Source organism: Podarcis cretensis (genome assembly GCF_951804945.1).
Source record: "Podarcis cretensis genome assembly, chromosome: 9".
In the NCBI taxonomy this organism is placed as follows: Eukaryota; Metazoa; Chordata; class Lepidosauria; order Squamata; family Lacertidae; genus Podarcis; species Podarcis cretensis.
The window spans coordinates 2,965,721-2,986,543 of record NC_137178.1 but is presented as its reverse complement, the minus strand read 5'-3'; the positions used below and the strand labels follow the sequence as shown (position 1 = coordinate 2,986,543).

The 20,823-nt window shown below is 47.9% G+C and overlaps 1 protein-coding gene across 2 annotated transcripts in view; it reads left to right on the top strand.

Moving 5' to 3' along the window:
* LOC307224326 (uncharacterized protein) overlaps positions 1-20,823 on the top strand; it is a 91,133-nt gene extending 70,310 nt beyond the window's left edge. Inside the window, exons 4-10 of one of the 2 annotated variants that reach the window (XR_013842469.1) lie at positions 1,256-1,404; positions 2,673-2,792; positions 3,387-3,488; positions 13,915-14,001; positions 14,821-14,969; positions 17,549-17,652; positions 20,463-20,823. Coding sequence is in view for 1 of the 2 variants with exons in the window: in XM_079991133.1 (XP_079847259.1) it covers positions 1,231-1,404; positions 2,673-2,792; positions 3,387-3,488; positions 13,915-14,001; positions 14,821-14,969; positions 17,546-17,652; positions 20,463-20,622 (899 nt within the window). In the remaining variant the exon portion in view is untranslated. Of the gene's footprint in view, positions 1-1,230; positions 1,405-2,672; positions 2,793-3,386; positions 3,489-13,914; positions 14,002-14,820; positions 14,970-17,545; positions 17,653-20,462 lie in introns of both variants that reach the window. The other variant, XM_079991133.1, reaches the window with a different exon arrangement.

Below are 20,823 nucleotides of genomic sequence, written 5' to 3'. Positions count from 1 at the left end.
TCTTCATTGCAATACAGGAAGGCAGAGTTTCTGTACGTCTTAGAAGGGAGACCATGAGCCTTCCTTTCTGCAGAGTTTGGGGATGATATCTCAAGTGGCAGAAAAATGGAACCTGGTATCTAAATGGTGGTGAAGACCATCCCCCACCCCCACCCTGGGAACATTTGTGCCAAGTTTGGCAACAATGTTTCAAGAAATGGCAAAACCTATGTAAATCCCAATTCTGTCTTCCATGGCATTAGCTACCCCTCCCAGTTTGGTGTCATATGATGAGCATTTCCTCAATTCCTTCAACCAAGTGGTTTATAAAGTTGTTGAACAACAACGGGCCCAGGACAGAATCCTGTGGCACCCCCCTTGTCACTTTTCCCCAGGATGACAAGGAACCATTAAAAAATAGTCCTGTAGCACCTTAGAGAACAACTAAGTTTGTGCAGGGTATAAGCTTTTGTGTACATGCACACTTCTTCGGTACACTGAAGCAGAAGTCACCAGACCCTTATATATCTGCATACTATCCCTTGCTTTTTCCTGTAGAACTAAATGCAGTCGTTAACAGTCGTCAACAGTTTTTCCATACCCATTAAGTCAATCACCCATCTCCCACTACCGTACTGAGAAAAATCCCACCCCATCCTCCTACTATATATAGGGGCCTGGTGACTTCTCCTTCAGTGTATCTGAAAAAGTGTGCATGCACACGAAAGCTTATACCCAGAACAAACTTAGTTGGTCTCTAAGGTGCTACTGGACTATTTTTTTATTCTTTATTTCGACTGTGTCAGACCAACACGGCTTCCTACCTGAATCAGGGAACCATTAGTGAGCACTATTTTGGTTCAGTCAGTCAACCAGCTACAAATCCCCCTAACAGTTACCTCATTCCACCCACACTTGACCAGTTTTCTCACAAGAATAACATGGGGAACTTTGTCTTACTGAACTTTGCCTTACTGAAATCAAGATACACTATGTTCACATCATTCCGCTGTTCCACCAAGCTTGTTACTCCATTTAAAAAAAAAAAAGAAATGAGATTTGTCTGGCAGAGTAGAGCTGAAAACTGAATTCCTGCAGGATCATCACTCACTACGATTTTGCTCCTGAGCTACAAGTTTTTCAGGAATTTACCCTACTGGGATTTAGCTGCTATCACACAATGGCTTTTTTGCAAGTTTTCACTGATGTTCAAGTAAATTACATACTATGTGACCCAACACCACAATGCAGCTTCAAGAACCAGTGTGGCTTCCAGATCCAATGCAGCTTCCAGATCCAATGCGGCTTCCAAATCCAATGTGGCTTCCAGATCCAACGTGGCTTCTAGATCCAATGTCTCTTCCAGATCTAATGTGACATCCAGGTCAATACTAAAACGCAGACGAAAACCACCTCCGAGAAAGGGTATGTATGCAGCACACATAGAACTGGTTCATAGCCTAGACGAGGAACACACTGGAAAGGAAAAGTGGGAGAGCAACAGGAGGCATGTGTGACCAGTCGTAGTGGGAAGGGCTGGAGAAAAGCCAGCCGTGCTCTGTCACTCCAACAGGCTCCTTTAGCCAAGCAAACTAGTGCTATGCCAGCCTCAGACTGTGTTCTCCCCTGATCCACAATGTGGTAAGGATTTACCTCTATACCACTGCTCCTCGCCCAGGTGAGGGAACAAACCTTTAAATAAACATGCAACAAAGAGAATATCAAGGGACCTCATTCATTAAAGCTATTTGGCAATTGGACAGCCTTTGCTCTGCTGGGAGAAAGGGAGGAGAAGTGTGCTCTGTTGATCCTCATTGATCTTGCACTGCTTTTCACTACCATCAACTATGGTATTCTTCCGGAGGGACTGACTGAGCTGGGATTGAGTGGCACTGCTATTCAATGGTTCTAGTCCTGCTTGCGTTAAAGCCTCAGCGCCTAGGGCTTGCCGATCGAAAGGTCGGCGGTTCGAATCCCTGCGGCGGGGTGCGCTCCTGCTGCTCGGTCCCAGCGCCTGCCAACCTAGCAGTTCGAAAGCACCTCCGGGTGCAAGTAGATAAATAGGGACCGCTTACCAGCGGGAAGGTAAACGGCGTTTCCGTGTGTGGCTCTGGCTCGCCAGAGCAGCGATGTCACGCTGGCCATGTGACCCGGAAGTGTCTCCAGACAGCGCTGGCCCCTGGCCTCTTAAGTGAGATGGGCGCACAACCCCAGAGTCTGTCAAGACTGGCCCGTACGGGCAGGGGTACCTTTACCTTTACCTTTTTAGTCCTGCTTGGGTGACTGTGATTGAAGAGTTCTGATCAGCACCATGGAGCCTTCAACGCGGGGTTCCTCAAAGTTCAGTTTTATCATCCATGCAGAGGAAGGTCATCCAGATTTTGGAGTGTGTTGTGAGAAATGCTGATGACACACAGCTCTATCTCCCCTTTACATTTGCATCTTTGGCAGTTGACATACTAGACGGATGCCTGGCCTCAGTAATGGACTGGATGAGAGCCAATAAACAGAAGTTTAATCCAGACAAGACTGAGGTGCAGTCAGTGGGTGGTTCCCTAGACAAGATGGGTGGGATATGGCCTGTTCTGTACTCTGAAGGAGTACTTCTGGATCCATTACTGTCACTTGAAATGAAAAGGCAAAAAAGTTAGCCAAGATACTTAAGCAGATTTTCTTTCTTTTTGTCCATCAAGGAAAACTTGCTGCTGTTTTGCATGAAATAGAAGAGTTCTTTCTCTCTTCCATTGGTACATTTATTGTAGTGATGCTGTGCCTGGTCCTGTTTTTTGCTGCATTTGGAGCAGTTAGTCTGTGTAAGTCTAGGCTGTGTAGCCTTTAGCGTTATCCTGGTTGGCTTTACATCAGTGTGAAGAACACTTTCAAAAGTGTCACCATAATCCAACCACAGCTAAGCCCTTTTACCTCCCATTGATTTCAGTGTGTAAGGTAAGGATCTGGCTAAATCTCACCCATTCAAATAAATGCTTTTTTCTTGCCCCTCAATAACTGCTTTGGGAATTCTTAGGCCAACATTATGAGCAACCTATGCAGTCACCTGTCCTACCTTGCAACTCCCTGTCCCACTTTCCTCCTAGAAAAACAAGTGTACGGTCTGCTTCACTGAGTGGGCGGAACAGCTGAATTCAAACAAAAGAGGCCTTCAGTTTATCAACCACCCTTCACAGGGTGATTTACATGTTTCATTTTAATGCAGTTTTATTACTGGAATGCTGCCCACTCTGCTGCCTGATGCTTCGTTAAACACTTTTCCTTTGAGATGCGAAGAGCCTTAAAAAATTGCTAACACACCGGGAGCCTCGTTTCCAAATCAGCCGCAGTAATTCTGGGGTGGAGGTACTGTCGCATCAGCTGACTCACCATTTCTTTCCCTCCTAACTCTTCCATAGATATTCATAAACGGGATCACAAAACACCTGATATGGATTTAGCAATGAAAACTATAAGGGACTTCATGATCAAACAGAAACCATCCCTCCAAGGAAGGAGTGGTAAGTAAGGTGTTATAGTCCATACACTTAGGGCCACTCCTTGCCCCAGCTCCATCAGGGGGTATTGCCCCATAGCAGAGCTTCTTCCCAGCCCCTTGACTCAGCAGGAAGAAAAGTCACTGTGAAGTGGCTGGACTACAGTAGGATAGTAGTGGGTGGAAGAAGTTCCATTCTCTCACCACTTGCCCTCTGGAAATGCTGGGCCCCCAGCTCATATCCCCATTCATAGCATTCAACAGGAACAAAACTGGGAGCCCATATTTGCTGAAGAGACATGTAGGCTGTGTCTGCATTAGAGTGTTCATGTGTATGTGGAGACACTGTTTCTGCATCTTCAGCCAAACACGAGTGTCAGAGCCACCCTGGGTCCCAGCTCACAAGAGACCGAAGTCCAGTCCAAGTTATATACAAAAGGTTTTATTGAAGATCATTGTCGTCATTACATCCAAACTCCGTGGCTCCGCATCTGTTACCCTTAGATGTTAGAAGTCCCCTCTGAGTCCGTCCCTCCCCTGCACCAATTTAAGAGGCCTGTGCTGCTCCACCTTTTCCTCTCCTTCCTTTTCCGCAGGGTCTTCCTGCCCCCCTGTGTTCCTTCTTTCCGGGACTCCCCAGAGGCTGAGTCTTCTCCTGCCTGCTGCCCCCTCCTTCGTGCTTTAGCACCAGGCTCCTCCCCAGAGCTCTCCCCACTTCCGCGCGCCTCCACATTTGAACTTGGCGCGCGTACGTTGCTCCTGACCTTCCTTTCAACAGCCACACTGCTCCCGGTACTGCTTTCCGCCCCTTCCGGCAGGACGTCTTGCCCCGATCTCCTTCCCCCCTCTGCTCCTTGTTCTGTTCCTCCCGACACACTGGTAACTCCACCCTCTTCACTCCGTTCCGGTGGAGAAGCAGGTCTCGATCTCCAACTCCCACTGGCGGTTCCCCCTACGTTCCCCTGCTCCTGACTGCTTCCCCCTTGGGCTCCCCTTGGCTTGACCAGGGGGGCCCCCTTTTGGGAATCCTCCGATTCACTGGACGGACTCATGGACCATCTCGGGTCATTGTCGTCCTCTTCCTCGTCAGGCTGGAATCCTTCTCCCTCACTCTCGGTCTCCTCCCTCCTCTGCGCCTCTCTCCCTGAACCCCTGACATCCATCCCCCCCTCGAAGCCCCCCCTTCCCCCCTCCCCCCCATCGGGTGCGGGTTGTGGGAACTGCAGCTCCTCGGAGGTAGATGCAGGATACAGTTCGGCTACGTCCATGACCTCTGCTGGCAGCTCGGTGTACGTGTGTTCGAATTCGGGTTCTTCACCCAAAATGTTCGCAGTTCCCTCTTCCATTGCTACTTCGTCTGGTGCTGCCAGCCAAGGCCCCTTCAGCCATTTCTTGCGCCAGGCTTCCTCTGGTTGCTCATCCCACCAATAAGAGGGCTCTGTGTCCACCCCCGAACACGATCCCCTGGGCGAGTTTGAGTTCGGCGTTCTTTCCTCGGCTGAAGAAAAGCCGTGGAAAGTGCTGCCTGAACATGTGGGGGTAAAGAGCCAGTCATCGAAGTACTCGGCTGGCATGGGTCTATGTGGGAAAAGGGCATGGAACTCGTCCTTTAAAAGAGGTTCGTCTAAAGCGTAGTCCGGCACCCACCCACTGGCACTGACTGGTGCACCCTCTCTGACTAGAAAGTATTCTATTCCCTCTTCCCCCCATCTCGAGTCCAGGATCTCTGTGACCTCGTTGAGTGGTTCGACCCTAGGCGATCCCTCCCTCCTAGGTGACTCTGTGCGTGGCTGCGGTACTGTTTCAGACTCCTGAAACCTGTGCGGGGCCTTGTAGGGAGTGAGCACCGACCTATGAAAAACCGGGTGGACTCTGGAACCTTCGGGGAGGGCCAGTCGAAAAGCCACGGGGTTGATCTTAGCCTCCACCTGGTATGGTCCTAGCTGCCTGTGCCCTAGCTTCTTCTTGGCCAACGACTTGGTTGGCATCGCCTGGGCCGCTAACCACACCCAGTCCCCCACCTGGATGTCCTCTCCCACTCTTCTGCCTTTGTCTGCCTGCACCTTATATGCTTGTTTGGCTAGCTCCAAATGTCTCCGCAGCTCCTCGTGCACGTCTTGTAGTTCTGCAGCGAACTGGTCGGCCTCTTGCGGCTCCCCCTCTCTTGGTGCTACGAACCCCGGGAAGGTCCTGGGATGACGTCCATTGTTCGCGAAGAACGGCGTCACCCCCGTCGACGCATGCTTCGTGTTGTTGTAGGCAAACTCCGCCATCGGTAGGTAGTCCACCCAAGCTGTGGGTCGCTGATTTGCATAACATCTCAGGTACTGCTGCATGATCGCGTTGACCCTCTCGGCCTGGCCGTTGGTTTGTGGATGTCTTGCCGACGCTAGGTTGATCTTGACGCGCAGGATACCTAGGAGCTTCTGCCAAAAATTGGAAATAAACTGGCGCCCCCTGTCGGACAGGATGGCCCGCGGCAGCCCATGCGCCCGGAACACGTGGTCGATGAAGAGCTTGGCGGTCTGTTCCGCCGTCGCCACCTTCGCGCAGGGAATGAAGTGCGCCATCTTGGTGAACAAGTCCACCACCACCAGTACCGCCGTCTTGCCTCTGGAACTGGGCAGGTCAGTGACGAAGTCCAGCGCCACCCTCTCCCACGGTTGCTGTGGTGTTTCCAGTGGTTCCAGCAAGCCCGCCGGCTTCTGGTGTACTGGCTTGGACCTCTGACAAGTGTCACATCTGGCGACGTACTCCGCTACTTCTCCTCGCATCTGGGGCCACCAAAAGTCCCTGGCCACCAGTTCTATTGTCTTCTCCCTGCCGAAATGGCCCGCACTGGGAGCGTCGTGCAACTGCTGCAGAACCTTTGCTCGGAGCTCGTCGCTCGGCACGTAGAGGGCACCCTTGTGAGTTAACAGTCCGTCGCGTAACTGGAACTCATCGTCTCTCAGCGAACCCCTACGCAGCTCCTCTATTTTGGATTGTGCAAACTGATCTACCTGCAACGCGCGTCGTACTGCGTCCAGGTCGACAGCGATGGCAGCGCACGCCCACGCCTGCGGTGCAAAAATGTGCCTGGCTGCTATTGGCGCCGCTTCCTCAAGATATTGCGGTTTCCTGGAGAGCGCATCGGCTATAACGTTGGAGTCCCCTGGGACGTACTCTATCCTGAAGTCGAAATCCGCGAAGAACTCTGCCCAGCGCATGTGTCTTTGGCTCTGGAGTTTCGCCGTGCGCCAATACTCTAAATTCTTGTGATCCGTGCGGACCTGCACTGTGTGCTTGGCTCCAATGAGGAAATGTCGCCACGCTTTGAATGCTGCGTGAATGGCTAACAGCTCCCTGTCCCATATGGTGTAGTTTTGCTCCGCTTTGCTGAGCTTTCTGGAGTAAAAGGCACCGGGTCTCCAGTTTCCATGTGGATCTTCTTGCAGGAGTACGGCTCCAACCGCTCTGTCTGACGCGTCGGTCTCTACTCGTATGGGCTTGCCTGGATTCACGTGCAGCAGCTGCTCCTCGGAGGCGAAAAGGCTTTTAAGCTTCTGAAAAGAGCGCTCCGCCTGTTCCGTCCACACGAACCTCTTTTTCTTGGAACTGAGAGTGTCCGTGATCGCTGCCGTCTCCTTTGCAAAACCTCTGATGAATTTGCGGTAGAAGTTGGCGAAGCCGATGAATCTTTGGACTTCCTTCCGATTGCGAGGGCTCTTCCAGTCCAACACCGCGCGGACCTTGGCGCTGTCCATGGCCAGCCCCTTGTCGGACAGCTTGTAGCCTAGGAAATCCACGTCCGTCACATCAAACTGGCACTTCTCTAACTTGGCGTAGAGCTTGTTCTCCCGTAGTCTCTGCAGGACTTCCTTTACGTCCTTCTCATGGGCCTCCTCCGTTTCCGAAAAGATCAGGATGTCGTCGAGGAAACACACGCATTTCTTGTAGAGAAGTCCCGCTAGCACGTGATGCATAAATGCTTGAAAGACGTGAGATCCATTTTGGAGACCAAATGGCATCACTCTGTATTCGTACGTGCCCAGAGGCGTGAACATGGCCGTCTTCCACTCATCGCCCTCCCGGATGCGTATGAGGTTATACGCTCCACGCAGATCCAATTTGGTGAAGATCTTCCCCTTCCTTACGGTTGCCAGGAGATCATCTATCTTGGGCATGGGGAAGGCCTTGGGTTTGGTCTTACTGTTTATGAATCGATAGTCCACAATGAGTCTTTTTTGGGGCGTGTCCTTTTTCTTTACAAAGAAAACAGGACTGCCCCCCACCGCTTTCGATTCTCGGATGAATCCGCGCTTCAAATTGTGCTCTATGAACTCCCTGAGTTCTTGCATCTCGTCCTCAGACATGGAATACAGCTTTGCAGTCGGCAACTGCGCCCCTGGCACCAGGTCGATGGCACAATCATAAGGCCTGTGGGGCGGCAACTGGTCAGCTTCCTTCTCGCAGAAAACCTCCAGGAACCCCTCGTACTTGCGGGGTACTGCCTGCACCATGCCAAGTTGCAACTGCTGCTCAGCTCCCTCCTCCTGGCTGGACTGGATGCAATGTTGAGCACAGTACGATGAGCAAAAGGTGATCTGCCGTTGGTACCACGCTACAGCAGGACTGTGTCTCTCCAGCCAACTCATGCCTAATACTATAGGCGTGTCTGAAAGGCGGGTGACATTGAAGCTGATGACTTCTCGATGATTTCCAATCCTCATCACCATGGGAGGCGTCTGTTGCACAACTTGTCCTCCTAGCAATTTCCTGCCATCCACCGTGACTACGTTCAGAGGTGTTGTCGCTGGCAGAAGCGCTATGCGATGCTGCTTGACAAAGTGCGTCCCCACAAAATCTGCGTTGCTCCCAGAATCAATCGTGATGGGGACTTCCAGGGTGGTCCCATTCGGCAACTGAAGTGTTGCAGTGAGCTGCACCGCTGGCTTGGGTGGTAAAGGGTCTGTGCGTTGCAAAAGCGCTGGGGACTGCTCTACAGATTCGCCTGGCTGAGCCCCAGCAGCTCTGCTTCCAGCCAGGCACTGTCGTTTCCCTGAGGTTGCTCTGCTTGCATCATTTCTGCTGCAACAGTTGCTAAAGCTGCAGTGTGTTTCTGCAGCCTCTGGGGACACTCTTTCGCCATGTGCTGTGCACTGTCGCAAATGTAACACTTCCTGGTCCCTCTAGGAGGCTTTGCCTTTACTGCACCGGAAGCTGGGGCTCTGGCTGTTGCTTGAGCCTTAGCACCACCAAGTTCCATGGGCTCCTCCCCCTGCCTTCCCAGTGGCGAAGGATGTGACTGACTGAACTCCCTGGGGATGAAAGAAGACGTCCTCGCTGGTGGACGCACCTGACGTTCTTCCTCAGTGTGCCAAGGACGTCCCTCGTGCCTTATCCCAATCGCCAAAGCCCTCTGCACAAGCTCCTCCAGGGTCTGGGGTCTGTCTCCCCTGGCAAGTTCATCCTGAATGGGACCGCTGAGCCCCTCCCAGAACAAATCCCTCACAGGTGCACAATCCTTCTCCCAGCTTAGCGCAGTCAGTAAAGCAAAAAATCTGGAATGGTACTGACGCACAGTGGCTTTGCCTTGCCGCAATCCAAAAATTTCCCTGCGTGCAAGATCCACATCTACAGTTGACTGGAAGCAGGCATCCATTGCTTTAATGAATTCATCTGCATCGCGGCGGGCAGGGCCATCTTCACGCCACAAATTGCGCAACCAGTCTCTGGCCGGCCCATGCAAGTGAGAAACAATAAACCCCACTTTCTCCTCCTCATCTTTAAAGTCATGACGAAGCAAGTGCAATGCATACAAAACGTCTGCTCTGAAACTGGGGTAGTGCTTCAGGTTCCCATCGAAGTGGGTGACTAGGCGGCCCCCCCTCCGTCCAAGTCCAATCCCTTCTGATCTGGACCCTGGGAACCCTTCCCTGCTTGCACGTTCCCACCTGGTTTGCAGGTCCTGGCAGCGCTTCTCCATTTCGTCATGCTCCTTCTGAGACGCAAGGACTGCAGCAGTGAGTTCGGAAACTGTATTTCGCAGAGCTGTCAACTGCTCCTCCGCACTCATGGCTGTCACCGTTCGTGAGCTTTGCAAAAAAAAAATTTTTGCGTTCTTTGGAGGGGACTTACTGTCTGAGCCACCCTGGGTCCCAGCTCACAAGAGACCGAAGTCCAGTCCAAGTTATATACAAAAGGTTTTATTGAAGATCATTGTCGTCATTACATCCAAACTCCGTGGCTCCGCATCTGTTACCCTTAGATGTTAGAAGTCCCCTCTGAGTCCGTCCCTCCCCTGCACCAATTTAAGAGGCCTGTGCTGCTCCACCTTTTCCTCTCCTTCCTTTTCCGCAGGGTCTTCCTGCCCCCCTGTGTTCCTTCTTTCCGGGACTCCCCAGAGGCTGAGTCTTCTCCTGCCTGCTGCCCCCTCCTTCGTGCTTTAGCACCAGGCTCCTCCCCAGAGCTCTCCCCACTTCCGCGCGCCTCCACATTTGAACTTGGCGCGCGTACGTTGCTCCTGACCTTCCTTTCAACAGCCACACTGCTCCCGGTACTGCTTTCCGCCCCTTCCGGCAGGACGTCTTGCCCCGATCTCCTTCCCCCCTCTGCTCCTTGTTCTGTTCCTCCCGACACACTGGTAACTCCACCCTCTTCACTCCGTTCCGGTGGAGAAGCAGGTCTCGATCTCCAACTCCCACTGGCGGTTCCCCCTACGTTCCCCTGCTCCTGACTGCTTCCCCCTTGGGCTCCCCTTGGCTTGACCAGGGGGGCCCCCTTTTGGGAATCCTCCGATTCACTGGACGGACTCATGGACCATCTCGGGTCATTGTCGTCCTCTTCCTCGTCAGGCTGGAATCCTTCTCCCTCACTCTCGGTCTCCTCCCTCCTCTGCGCCTCTCTCCCTGAACCCCTGACAACGAGCTATTTTACAATTTTATGCCTCCACAATCTATCCCAGATGTTCCTGTCCACACTAGCCCAGCAGCACAGCTAATCATTTTGGCACCAGCCACAATGACTAGGTTCTTCCACTCTTAATGGAAGTATGTCTTTGAATACCAGTTGCTGAAAACCACAGAAGGGCAGGGTTCTCTTGCACCTAGGTCCGGCTACAAGTTGAACTTTGGCCCACTTGCCAATTCTTAGCAATGCTGGAGTTCTCGTACCCAGAAGACAATGGTTCAGCCCCAAACCAGAACATCAGCAAGACTCCATTCTAAGACCTGCAAAATGATCCAAGTGCCATGACACCCAACAACCAACCTGAACTGCACCTAGCCCAACAAGAAGACCACAATGTGCACACCCTGGAGTTATATGCCACACCCCCACCCCCCAGCTTTAAAAAGCCAAAAAGGAGAGCAGTAAAGAGAGCATATCACTGAGTGTGTTAGTGCAAGCATATTGCTCATGTCTTCATCCAAAACTAACCCCAAAGTACAGGGCAGGAAGCAGTGTTGGATGACTGACAACACCTCTCTAAGGCCCTTTCCACCTGGCCTAGGGGGCAGGGCCCACACCCACCAGCCCCACTGAAGAGGCTCCTCATGAGGCCGGAGGAACATTGCCTGGCTGTGGGGCGTGAAGGCCGCTCCCTGCAAGGCCCTTTCCACCTGGCCATGGGGTGAGGCCCACACCCACCAGCCCCACTGAAGAGGCTCCTAATGAGGCCGGAGTGTAGCACCCTGCTTGTGGTTAACGCTTAGCTGGAATGAAATATTCAACGCAGCAATAGAGAAATTAAAATAATAATTTATTTGTCAGACAAATAAATATGAGGCACAGTGGTATATGGTTACCAAGCTCTGGCCTGGCCTCTTGCCATTCTGGCCAGCACTTATATTTCCTTAATCCAGCCCCCTTGCTCCTCCTTTGGCTGCCTCTGTCCAATCAGCCTGGTTGAAATTCCTATTGGCTGTTTGCTAGAACCAGTCACAAAAGATACACCCATTTCCTTCTGCCCTTTTATGGGAAACAAAAAGCTATATATTCTTCTATCTATAAATGACAAATAAGTAGTAATATATCTTACATGTGTCTCAACAAGGAACCTTAATTACCAGCTCACCTCGCCCTATTGCCCTCCAAAACAAATGGTTTAATCTTAAATTTTTATCTTGAACAGATGTCAAGGATCTTGAATTTACATCATCATTGAAAGATCTCCTTCTCTTGAAGGTCTTTTAAACAAAGGCCTGACAACCAGTGCTCTAATGATGTTTCCTGCTTGGCAAGGGGGGCTAGGCTGGTGGCTGATGGCCCCTGTGATCTCTTCCAACTATATGCATAAGGATTTAACATTTCTTAGCTTCTAATTCCTTTGCATAATTACATTTAAGCCAATATATTTAATACATAACATAAATAACCTTTTAAAAGGAAAAGAAATCTTAAAAGGATCTCAGTTTAAGAAAGAAACAACTTTAGAAAAAGACTTCCCAAAATACTCTCTTCCTTTGTGCCAGCTAGATGCTTTTCCATTGCTCTTGACCTTTGAACCTTAGGAAAATATGGCTCAAGTTTAATGGGAGGCACATGGTTTTATTTTACTATTTACCCACTCTTAATTATGTTTATCTCTTTTTTATCTTCTGTAATATGTAGGGTCAGTGTAACCTTGGCTGTCAGCCTGTAATTCCCTTTTTACGACTTTGAGAATTGTTTTCTGCTATAAATCAGGGGGCCCCCTTATCCAGGAGAATAAACATCTTGCCAAGGTTCTTAGGCAGCTGCTCTTCTGCCTGGCATGAACATTTGAAAATCTTTAAGCTCATTTTAAGATACAGGCCCTGATCAAAATATAAGCTTGATAAAAATGCAGGCTTATGATTAGATGCCTCAGGAGGAACATTGCCTGGCTGTGGGGCGTGAAGGCCGCTCCCTGCAAGGCCCTTTCCAGCTGGCCATGGGGTGAGGCCCACATCCACCAGCCCCACTGAAGAGGCTCCTCATGAGGCCGGAGGAACATTGCGTGAAGGCCGCTCCCTGCAAGGCCCTTTCCACCTGGTCTAGGGAGTGAGGCCCACATTCACCAGCCCCACTGAAGAGGCTCCTCATGACGCCGGAGGAACATTGCCTGGCTGTGGGGTGTGGAGGCCGCTCCCTGCAAGGCCCTTTCCACCTGGCCTAGGGGGCTGGGCCCGCACCCACCAGCCCTACTATGTTAAATATGTATTCTGTAGTTGACCTCCTTTGTAATCTTTTATTTTCAAATCTTTAAGATAATATTTTAGTTTTCTGTCACGTTGCTTTGACTGTATACTCTATATTTTACTTTTTTCAGATTGTTTTATTTATGTTTTATTGATTCAATATGCTGTAAACCGCTTTGATATTTTCTTTAAAATATAAAGCGGTATAGAAATGTAAAAAATAATAAAAAAACAACACTGTCACATCAAACTAGTTGCAGAGGCAAGCAATTTTATCCTCAGTGCTAAGTGATATAAGAATTAAAGACCCCGGGTGTATATATTTTTATTTTAATAATGTTTCAGTCTTTCATATTAATTGCATTTAACCTTTTAAAATGTATGAGGCTTGATTTCTGTGAGTTCTCCATTTGTGAGTCTCTCTTTATCTGACCCTGAAAGCAGCACAAATGGCAGGATGTTTTCCTATGAGTTAGTACCAGGGTGTTAAGCAGAAATCCTTGGAAGTTTCCTGAAAGACAGATGGAGGAATGTTATTAAAGACTGATCATAGACTAGGTGGCCAAAGCAAAGTGGGACATCCAATAGCTAAAAAGAGCAAAAGGCCTAGGCACTTCTGGTCAACCCCAAGGTGATAGTGGGGGAAGTGGAGAGCAGGAAGACACTATACATGTTTTCTATCCCATGGCTTGTAACCTTTCCTGACGTATGAGAAAATGTTTGGTGACTCTTTGTTTGCTATGTTTGAACTACTATATAAGCTTTTGTTCTGAAGCGCCTCGGGACAGTCCTTCTCAACTAGCACCTTGGGTTGAGCTCTGTCCTATTGCAATAGATAAATAAAATACAATTGTACCTTGGAAGTCGATTGGAATCTGTTCCGGAAGTCTGTTCAACTTCTAAAACATTCGGAAACCAAAGTGCGGCTTCCGATTTGATCGTTTGGGAGCCAATTTGGTCAGGAGCCAAGGCGTTTGAGATCCAAGGTACAACTAAATAAAAATACTGAGTCTAAATCTGGATGCTGGACTCGAAATAATTTCCTTGGTTTTGTGGTTTATTTAAAAGGTGGTCCCACACCTAGGTAACAAACAGAAGTGGTGCAGAGGTGAATTCTTAGCACACAAGCAATAGAATCACAACGCCTCTCTAAGATCTCCAGAGCACAGTTAATCAGATCAATGCTCAGCAGATTACAGACCACCCTGAATGCTAGAATGTGGCCAGTCACAAGTTATAGGGAAGCAGCCTTTTTATAGAGTTGAATAGCTGTTTGAGATCTCACTGACCTGAATTATCCAAACCTTTCAGATTCTGAAATACTTGCTGAAGCTGAGAAGTTAGCAGGTGAATTACTTATATGGGCTGACAGAGCAAATGAAGTCCAGTCTGCAATCAGTAAGTTATTCTTAAGATGGTGATGTTGAGGGTATAATGTTCTGTACCTCCTCCATTGAAGACTTTATCTGCAAGCAGAATCATAGAATTGTAGAGTTGGAAGGAACCCCAAGCGTAATCTAGTCCAACCCACTGCTATGCAAGAATCTTGTCTAAATATGTGTCAAATAAACTATACTTCTTAACCACACTCACCTCCACTGTTCCTCGATTTTCTCAATGGAAACACAACCCTGGGCAAGCAACTGGAACATCCCTGAATCTGGCTACTGCTCGGCAGAGATTGGGGGTGCCACACAATCTTCATAGCATTACCAATCTGTTGATGAATGCAAACATTGGAACAGGGAAGGAAAAGGAGGACAAATGACCTGGCTAAATGTGTCCTTTATGAGAACAAATCTTTCGGAGTGTTAGCTACCATGTCTTTTGCTGGATTGTAATGAAATATCAGTATGCAATTCATAATGACTTAATTTAAATACAGTGGTACCTCGGTTTACAAACTAAATCCATTTTGGAAGTCCGTTCTTAAACCGAGGCGTGCTTTCCCTAATGAGGCCTCCCGCCGCCAGTGCCCTTCCACCATTTGGATTCCGTTCTTTGACCGAGATAAAGTTCTCAAACCAGGACACTACTTCCGTTTTTGCGGAGTTTGTAAGCCAAATCGTTCTTAAACCGGACTGTTCTTAAACTGAAGTACCACTGTAATAATAAATATAAAACCTGTAAGACCTTCAGTCCAGCTAAAACTGGTTTGTTTGTTTTCCTCTCTCTCTCCGCCCCCCTCCCCTTCCCAATTTCTGGCTGTATTCAAAGATGACCTCACTTCAAATCATCAAAAGTGGCAGATATATAAAGAGGCTCTCTATTTATTTGATGAAGGACTAGTAGACTGGAGTCAGGCAGACAGCTTTTGTGAGAGTCAAAAATCCAAACTGGTTATTATTGAAAATGAAAAAGAGGAGGTAAGCTAGCTGAACACTGTATATATAAATGGCATGAATAAACCTTTGCAATTTGATGGTTTTAAGCCTTCCTGGGCAAGATACTTTGGCCATAGCTGCAGTATACATTTAAAGCATGACGGTCATGGCATCCCCCAAAGGATCCTGGGAAGTTTGTTAAAGATACTGAGAGCTTTTTAGCAGACCTCCTATTCCCCTCACAGTGTTACAATTCCCAGAGTTCTGTGGGAAGTGGGATGGATAGATAACCCACTTTGGAATCTGAGGGGGAAAAGAGCCCTCCTAACAACTAACAACTCTCAGCACCAAGCAAGAAATTACAGCTCCTAACTTCCTGTTCTAGTCTGTGCCAATAGTGGCGTCTCTCCCATTCGTGAGAAAGACTCTGGCACAGGGGAGGGGGGTAACTTGAGGCTGAATATCCCTTCCTTGAGGGATATAAAGGAGAAAAGATACCCACGGTCATCTCCTGAACCCGTTCCTGCCTCCATGGAAGCAGAGGTGTGTGAGGCGCTGAGTGCTAAGCCCTCTGCAATTGAAGCAGTCTCTAAGTCCACTGTGCCTTTTCCCCTCCTAAACTGAAGGGATTCAAAGAAGATGAAGATGTGACGCAGATTAAAATTTGGACTCTTGGATTGTGTTGGTGTTATCCTGCGTAGTGAGTGATGTAGCAGAACAGATTCCCTTCAATATAACAGGAAGCTAGTTTGCAGATTTGTTTGAATCTGAAATATACTCAGAGTCGAGAGTGGATTTCATGCTCTTTATTCAGCTCATAGTGGTGAGGAGGAATGAAAGTTTCCCCAAAGTATCTGCTTTATATGCATTATTTACACAATAGGCCCTACGTGATTGGCTAATTCCGGAATTCTCCTGTAGGCCAATCAGGTTGTGGTTTCACTTCCATCTGGAGCTGGATTGGGTGGCTCCTGCAGACCAATCATACTCCTGCATTGTTCTAGGACCAATCAGACTGCTGCATTTTGGATCCTATTGTTCTAGGACCAATCAGACTGCTGCATTTTGGATCCTATTCAACTCAGTACATAACAGAATCTCTTTAGTTAAGTAATCCAATCTGGCTTGCCCAGATGGATTATTCCTGGTGTCCCCTTTTATCCCTCTTAGAAGAATAAAGAAACAAGTCTTTCCTTTCGAAATAACAAGAGGTTTACTCACATTACAGTTCACGATTCAATCCCTGAAAGGCAAGCTTTACTTTAGTAACATAACAATCTGTGAGTTCATCTCGCATGGAGATTGAGCTCATGTGCTGCTGGCTGAAAGCCAGCAGACAGCAAAATTTACATTAAGAGAACAACATGGCTGCAGCAAGAGAGCAGCAAGCAAGAGATCGGCAAGAGAGGGGGGGTGGCTGTGTGACTGCTCTTTTATGGAGTCATCCAGGGCCATGCCCATCTCCCAGGTCACATCCAGGGGGAGGATGCTCCAGACCAGCGGAACAGGAAGTTACACTGACTGGATGTCCCCACTTGTGCCCACGCTAGGGAAATAAGAATATTGCATTTGACTGCACCAGTGGGTTACATCCCACAGAGCAGACAAGAAGAACTTAGTCAACCCCAAGTGATCCAACTTGATAGAGGAAGCCTTGTTGCACATGCTAACAGCAAACCCCACCGGTGAGTTTAGACAGGACATTCCTGCACTGCAGAGGGTTAGACCTTTGGGGTCCCTTCCAACTCTACAATTCTGGGATTCTGGGCCAGAAAGGAGCAAATTTCTAGAAGAACTGGGATTTCTATTGGTGGGATATATCCATTTAAGAATCTCGGATTGGGAGAGAGGCTATAATATGGATTTGAACTGTGAAATATCTAGGAGAATGTGGTTAGTGTCGTCGTCCTCCCACTCCCCCCCCCCCAAAAAAAATGGGCTGGTTGCTATGATCTTACTGGTGGGAAATTACACCAAGCAAGATGGTTGACCTTGGAGTTTCTATCTTAAAGAAAAAGACTTCAGACTACATGTGATGTGGGACAGAGGAGCTGAGCAGCAAGAAGACTAATTATTGGACTGGATTGCTATGTTACTATATATGCATATGGAAGGAGAGGAAGTTTTATTTTAATTAACATTAATTAATGATTTAGTAGGGAATGACAATCTGATAAGTAGCCTCACTTGTCAAAACTGGAAATGTTAAATAATGTATGTGCAGGAATTGATTGCTAGAGAGCTGTTTGAAAAATAAAAATATTGTATTTTGTAAGGTTATTTGTAATGTCTGAAGATAAACTAGAAGTAATCGGGAAATATGATGCAGCATGAAGGAGAATCATTAACATGTCTAGGAAGACTTATGGGAAGTCAGATTTGGAAAAATGTTAAATTTGTTTTAATTAGCGACTAATTTGTAAAGAAAAAATGAAAATCAATTAAAAAAATCCCCCCCCCAAAAAAAACCTACAGTTCCCAGGATGCTTTGGAGGAAGCATTGACTGTTTAAAGTGGTATGATACTTCACAGTTCAGATGGGGCCACAGTCTGGGGATGACCTGAGAGGGGATTCTGGCCTCTCATTCCTAGGAAAGACTTTCTGATTGTGCTTTTAGCAGGAGTTCCTGGAAAATGCAATTAAAAATGAAGAGCATGACTTCTGGATTGGGCTCCGTCATTTCGTTGGATGGAAATGGATAGATAACACTTACCCACCACGATAGTGAGTCTTGAAGCAACATTTCTCTGTTTATTGTATTGTAGAAACTTTGCTAAGAATTTGTTTTTTGCTCTTCATTGAAAGCTCTTCCTGTCCTTTGCCTGCATCTAGAACCCAGCACAGTATTTTATTTCCATTGCATTTTATGTTCCATGTCAGAAAGGTAGTTTTGTCGGATGGAAGCAATATTATATTGTCCAGCTTCATCAGAAATGATAATGCTGCGTAGTTTGACGGGGCTTGATAGTAGTTTCATGCTCAACAATGAAGGTCTTCTACACTGAGACAAGAAATCGCCCCATATGGTGGGGGCTGGTCCAGTAGGGCGAATGTGCCTCACCAACCTCAGTCTGTCCTCAGCCTTCTTATACCTACAACCAATCTGGCGTGTGGTGGCGGTGGTTCTTCCAGTCGCTGGCTCCATATATGGTTAGTCTCCTTGCCTTCCACTCTGCCACTACTTATGGGCACCAGCCACCTAGGACTCCACATAGCCAAATGCCCCCTCACCCATGCCTTCTCACAGTCTCTCTCCACCCTCACCATGTACATGGACACTGTAGTCCTTCAAAACACCCCAGTTCTTCATCTTCTTATAGCCGTGTAAGATTGTCTTCCATGAACACAGTCTTAACAGTGAGTCCGTAAGTGGATCCACACGTCCTTCCACAGTGAGGACGTAGGTTTCCTGGCGGGAGTTGAGCACGGTGAGGGTTTGCCAAGCGTGCTTTCCTCTTAGCACGTTTCTCCCCTTTGTCCTGAGTTTGAGTGTCTTCAAAGTCCATGACACCTTTAGTAAAGGCTGTTCAACTGGAGTGCTCACAGGCCAGTGATTCTCAGTTGTCGGTGTTTATACTACATTCTTTAATATTTGCCTTGAGAGAGTCTTTAAACCTCTTTTGTTGGCCATCGGCATTACACTTTCCATTTTAAAATTCGGAATAGAGTACAGTGGTGCCCCGCAAGACGAATGCCTCACAAGACAGAAAACCCGCTAGACGAAAGGGTTTTCCGTTTTGGAGGCGCTTCGCAAAACAAATTTCCTATGGGCTTGCTTCGCAAGACGAAAATGTATTGCGAGTTCCTGCGGGGTTTTTTTCCTCCCCCCCTTTTTCTAAGCGCTAAGCCGCTTATCAGCTGATCCGCTAAGCCGCTAAGCCGCTTAACAGCTGATCCGCTAAGCCGCTTATCAGCTGATCCGCTAAGCCGCTAAGCCGCTAAGCCGCTAATGGGCTTGCTTCACAAGACGAAAAAACAGCAAGACGAAGAGACTCGCGGAACGGATTATTTTTGTCTTGCGAGGCACCACTGTAGTTACTTTGGAAGACAGGCATCCGAACAACATGACCAGTCCATGACTAGAGCAGGGTGGCGACAGCATGTCCCCTTTGCCTCCCCCTCAGTTTTGATCCTCTCCATTCTTCGGAAGATCAAGCAATGCTTTTTGACCTCACCTTGTTAAAATATGATAGTTTGTCTCTTTGAACAGAGAAGAAAACGTAAGTATGAGGAATTCTACTGCTCCTTAAATGTTTTCTAAAGTGTAGGAATGCAGGTACACAAGGCTTGCATTGTTCCATAGTATCATTCAGTGGTTATTGTTGCTTTCCACCATCATCACCCCAGTTAATTATTAGCTCTGGCACTACATAATGAAGAATCTACTGGAACCGCAGGATCCTATATCCACTCAGAACTAATGAGTGTGGAGAAAGAGGATAGAGAAAAGGTTTTCTCCTACTCTCATTACACTAGACGTCATCTTTCTTAAAAGCCACTTTTCCCTAGTGTGCGATACCGCCTCCTGGGGGGCACTGGAACGATCCAAGGGGGCGTTGAATAAAAATAAGTGGGGTGGAAGAGAAGAGAAGAGAAGATTCATCTGTTATGTAATGATGCTTACTGCCACGGTGGGCTCCGTTGTGGGTTGGCAACAAAAGTTCCCCTAGATCCGGCAATTGTGCTGGAGGTGAGATGTTTACCCAGATTAGGGTGAACCATTTTTGGCTTCACCCAGACCCAGGAAGTGGATCGCAGATTGCCTGCCTATTTGGCCCATAGCAGGCAGGATACGGAACCAGCTCCGCCCCTGGGATGGATTGGACTGAACCGGCAGTCTTAACTCTGGTCCGCTCCATGGAATTTTAATCTGTCTTTACTATGTTGTAGGACGTAGGTAGAAGCAGGGCTTTTTTCAGGGGAAACTCACAGGAACTCAGTTCTGGGACCTCTCAGGTGGGTTGCAGAACCTTTCAGGTGAGTTCTGGCACCTCCCAGGTGGGTGCAACTGCCATTCAAAGAGACAGAGGGAGGTGTTCATGGTGAGTTCCAGCATCTTTTTTCTAGAAAAATAGCATTGGGTAGAAATACAGACACATAAAAGAATGCAAATTTGTCACTGCATCTTTTATTTGTTCACGTAAAGAAGGTTGGTTCTGGGGGGGGGGCGGTGCTGAGTATTTTTATTTTTTTCCTGAAAAGAGGGTGGTAGGCCAAATAAGATTGGGAGCCTCTGCTTTAAAGCCTTCCAAGTTCGTGGCCATCACCCCTTCCTGTGGAAGTGAGTTCCACAGGTTAACTCCATGCTGTCTGAAGAAGCCTTTTCTTTTTTCAGTCCAGCTTCATTTAATGCCCTGGAATCTGAGGGTTCTGAGATGGGGAGATCTCTTAATGCTGAAATAAAGTACACACCCCATGTTGATGGACAGGGAAACCAAGCCAGATGTGCAGGGTATAAATAAATTAATAATAATTATAATAATAATAATTTGCTTTTCACTGACTCATTTATTTGTGCTTCCTTTTCTTTTCAGTTATTGGGTAGTCGGTAAGCCAGACAACCCACTTTATAGTCCAGTCGGTGCAATAAAAGCAAAGTGTGCAACACCACTGCGATGTTGGGAGAACTTTCCCCGTCTTGATCAAAAAAGAAGCATATGTAAGAAGAAGCCCGATAAACGATGGTTCAATTAAAACTCTTCGTGGACAGTGAATCGACCCACCTTTAATAGAAGCCATGGTCAATTTTCCAGATTATGGAATTAAGGGCATGGAAGAGATTAGGTCTCTGACACCAGCACTCAAAAGCCCCTTGTCAATCCTGCATCCTCAGGTGACCTGATTTTGCAACCTCAGATAATGGAAACTCCTGGAAAATAAAGCAAGAAGGACTCA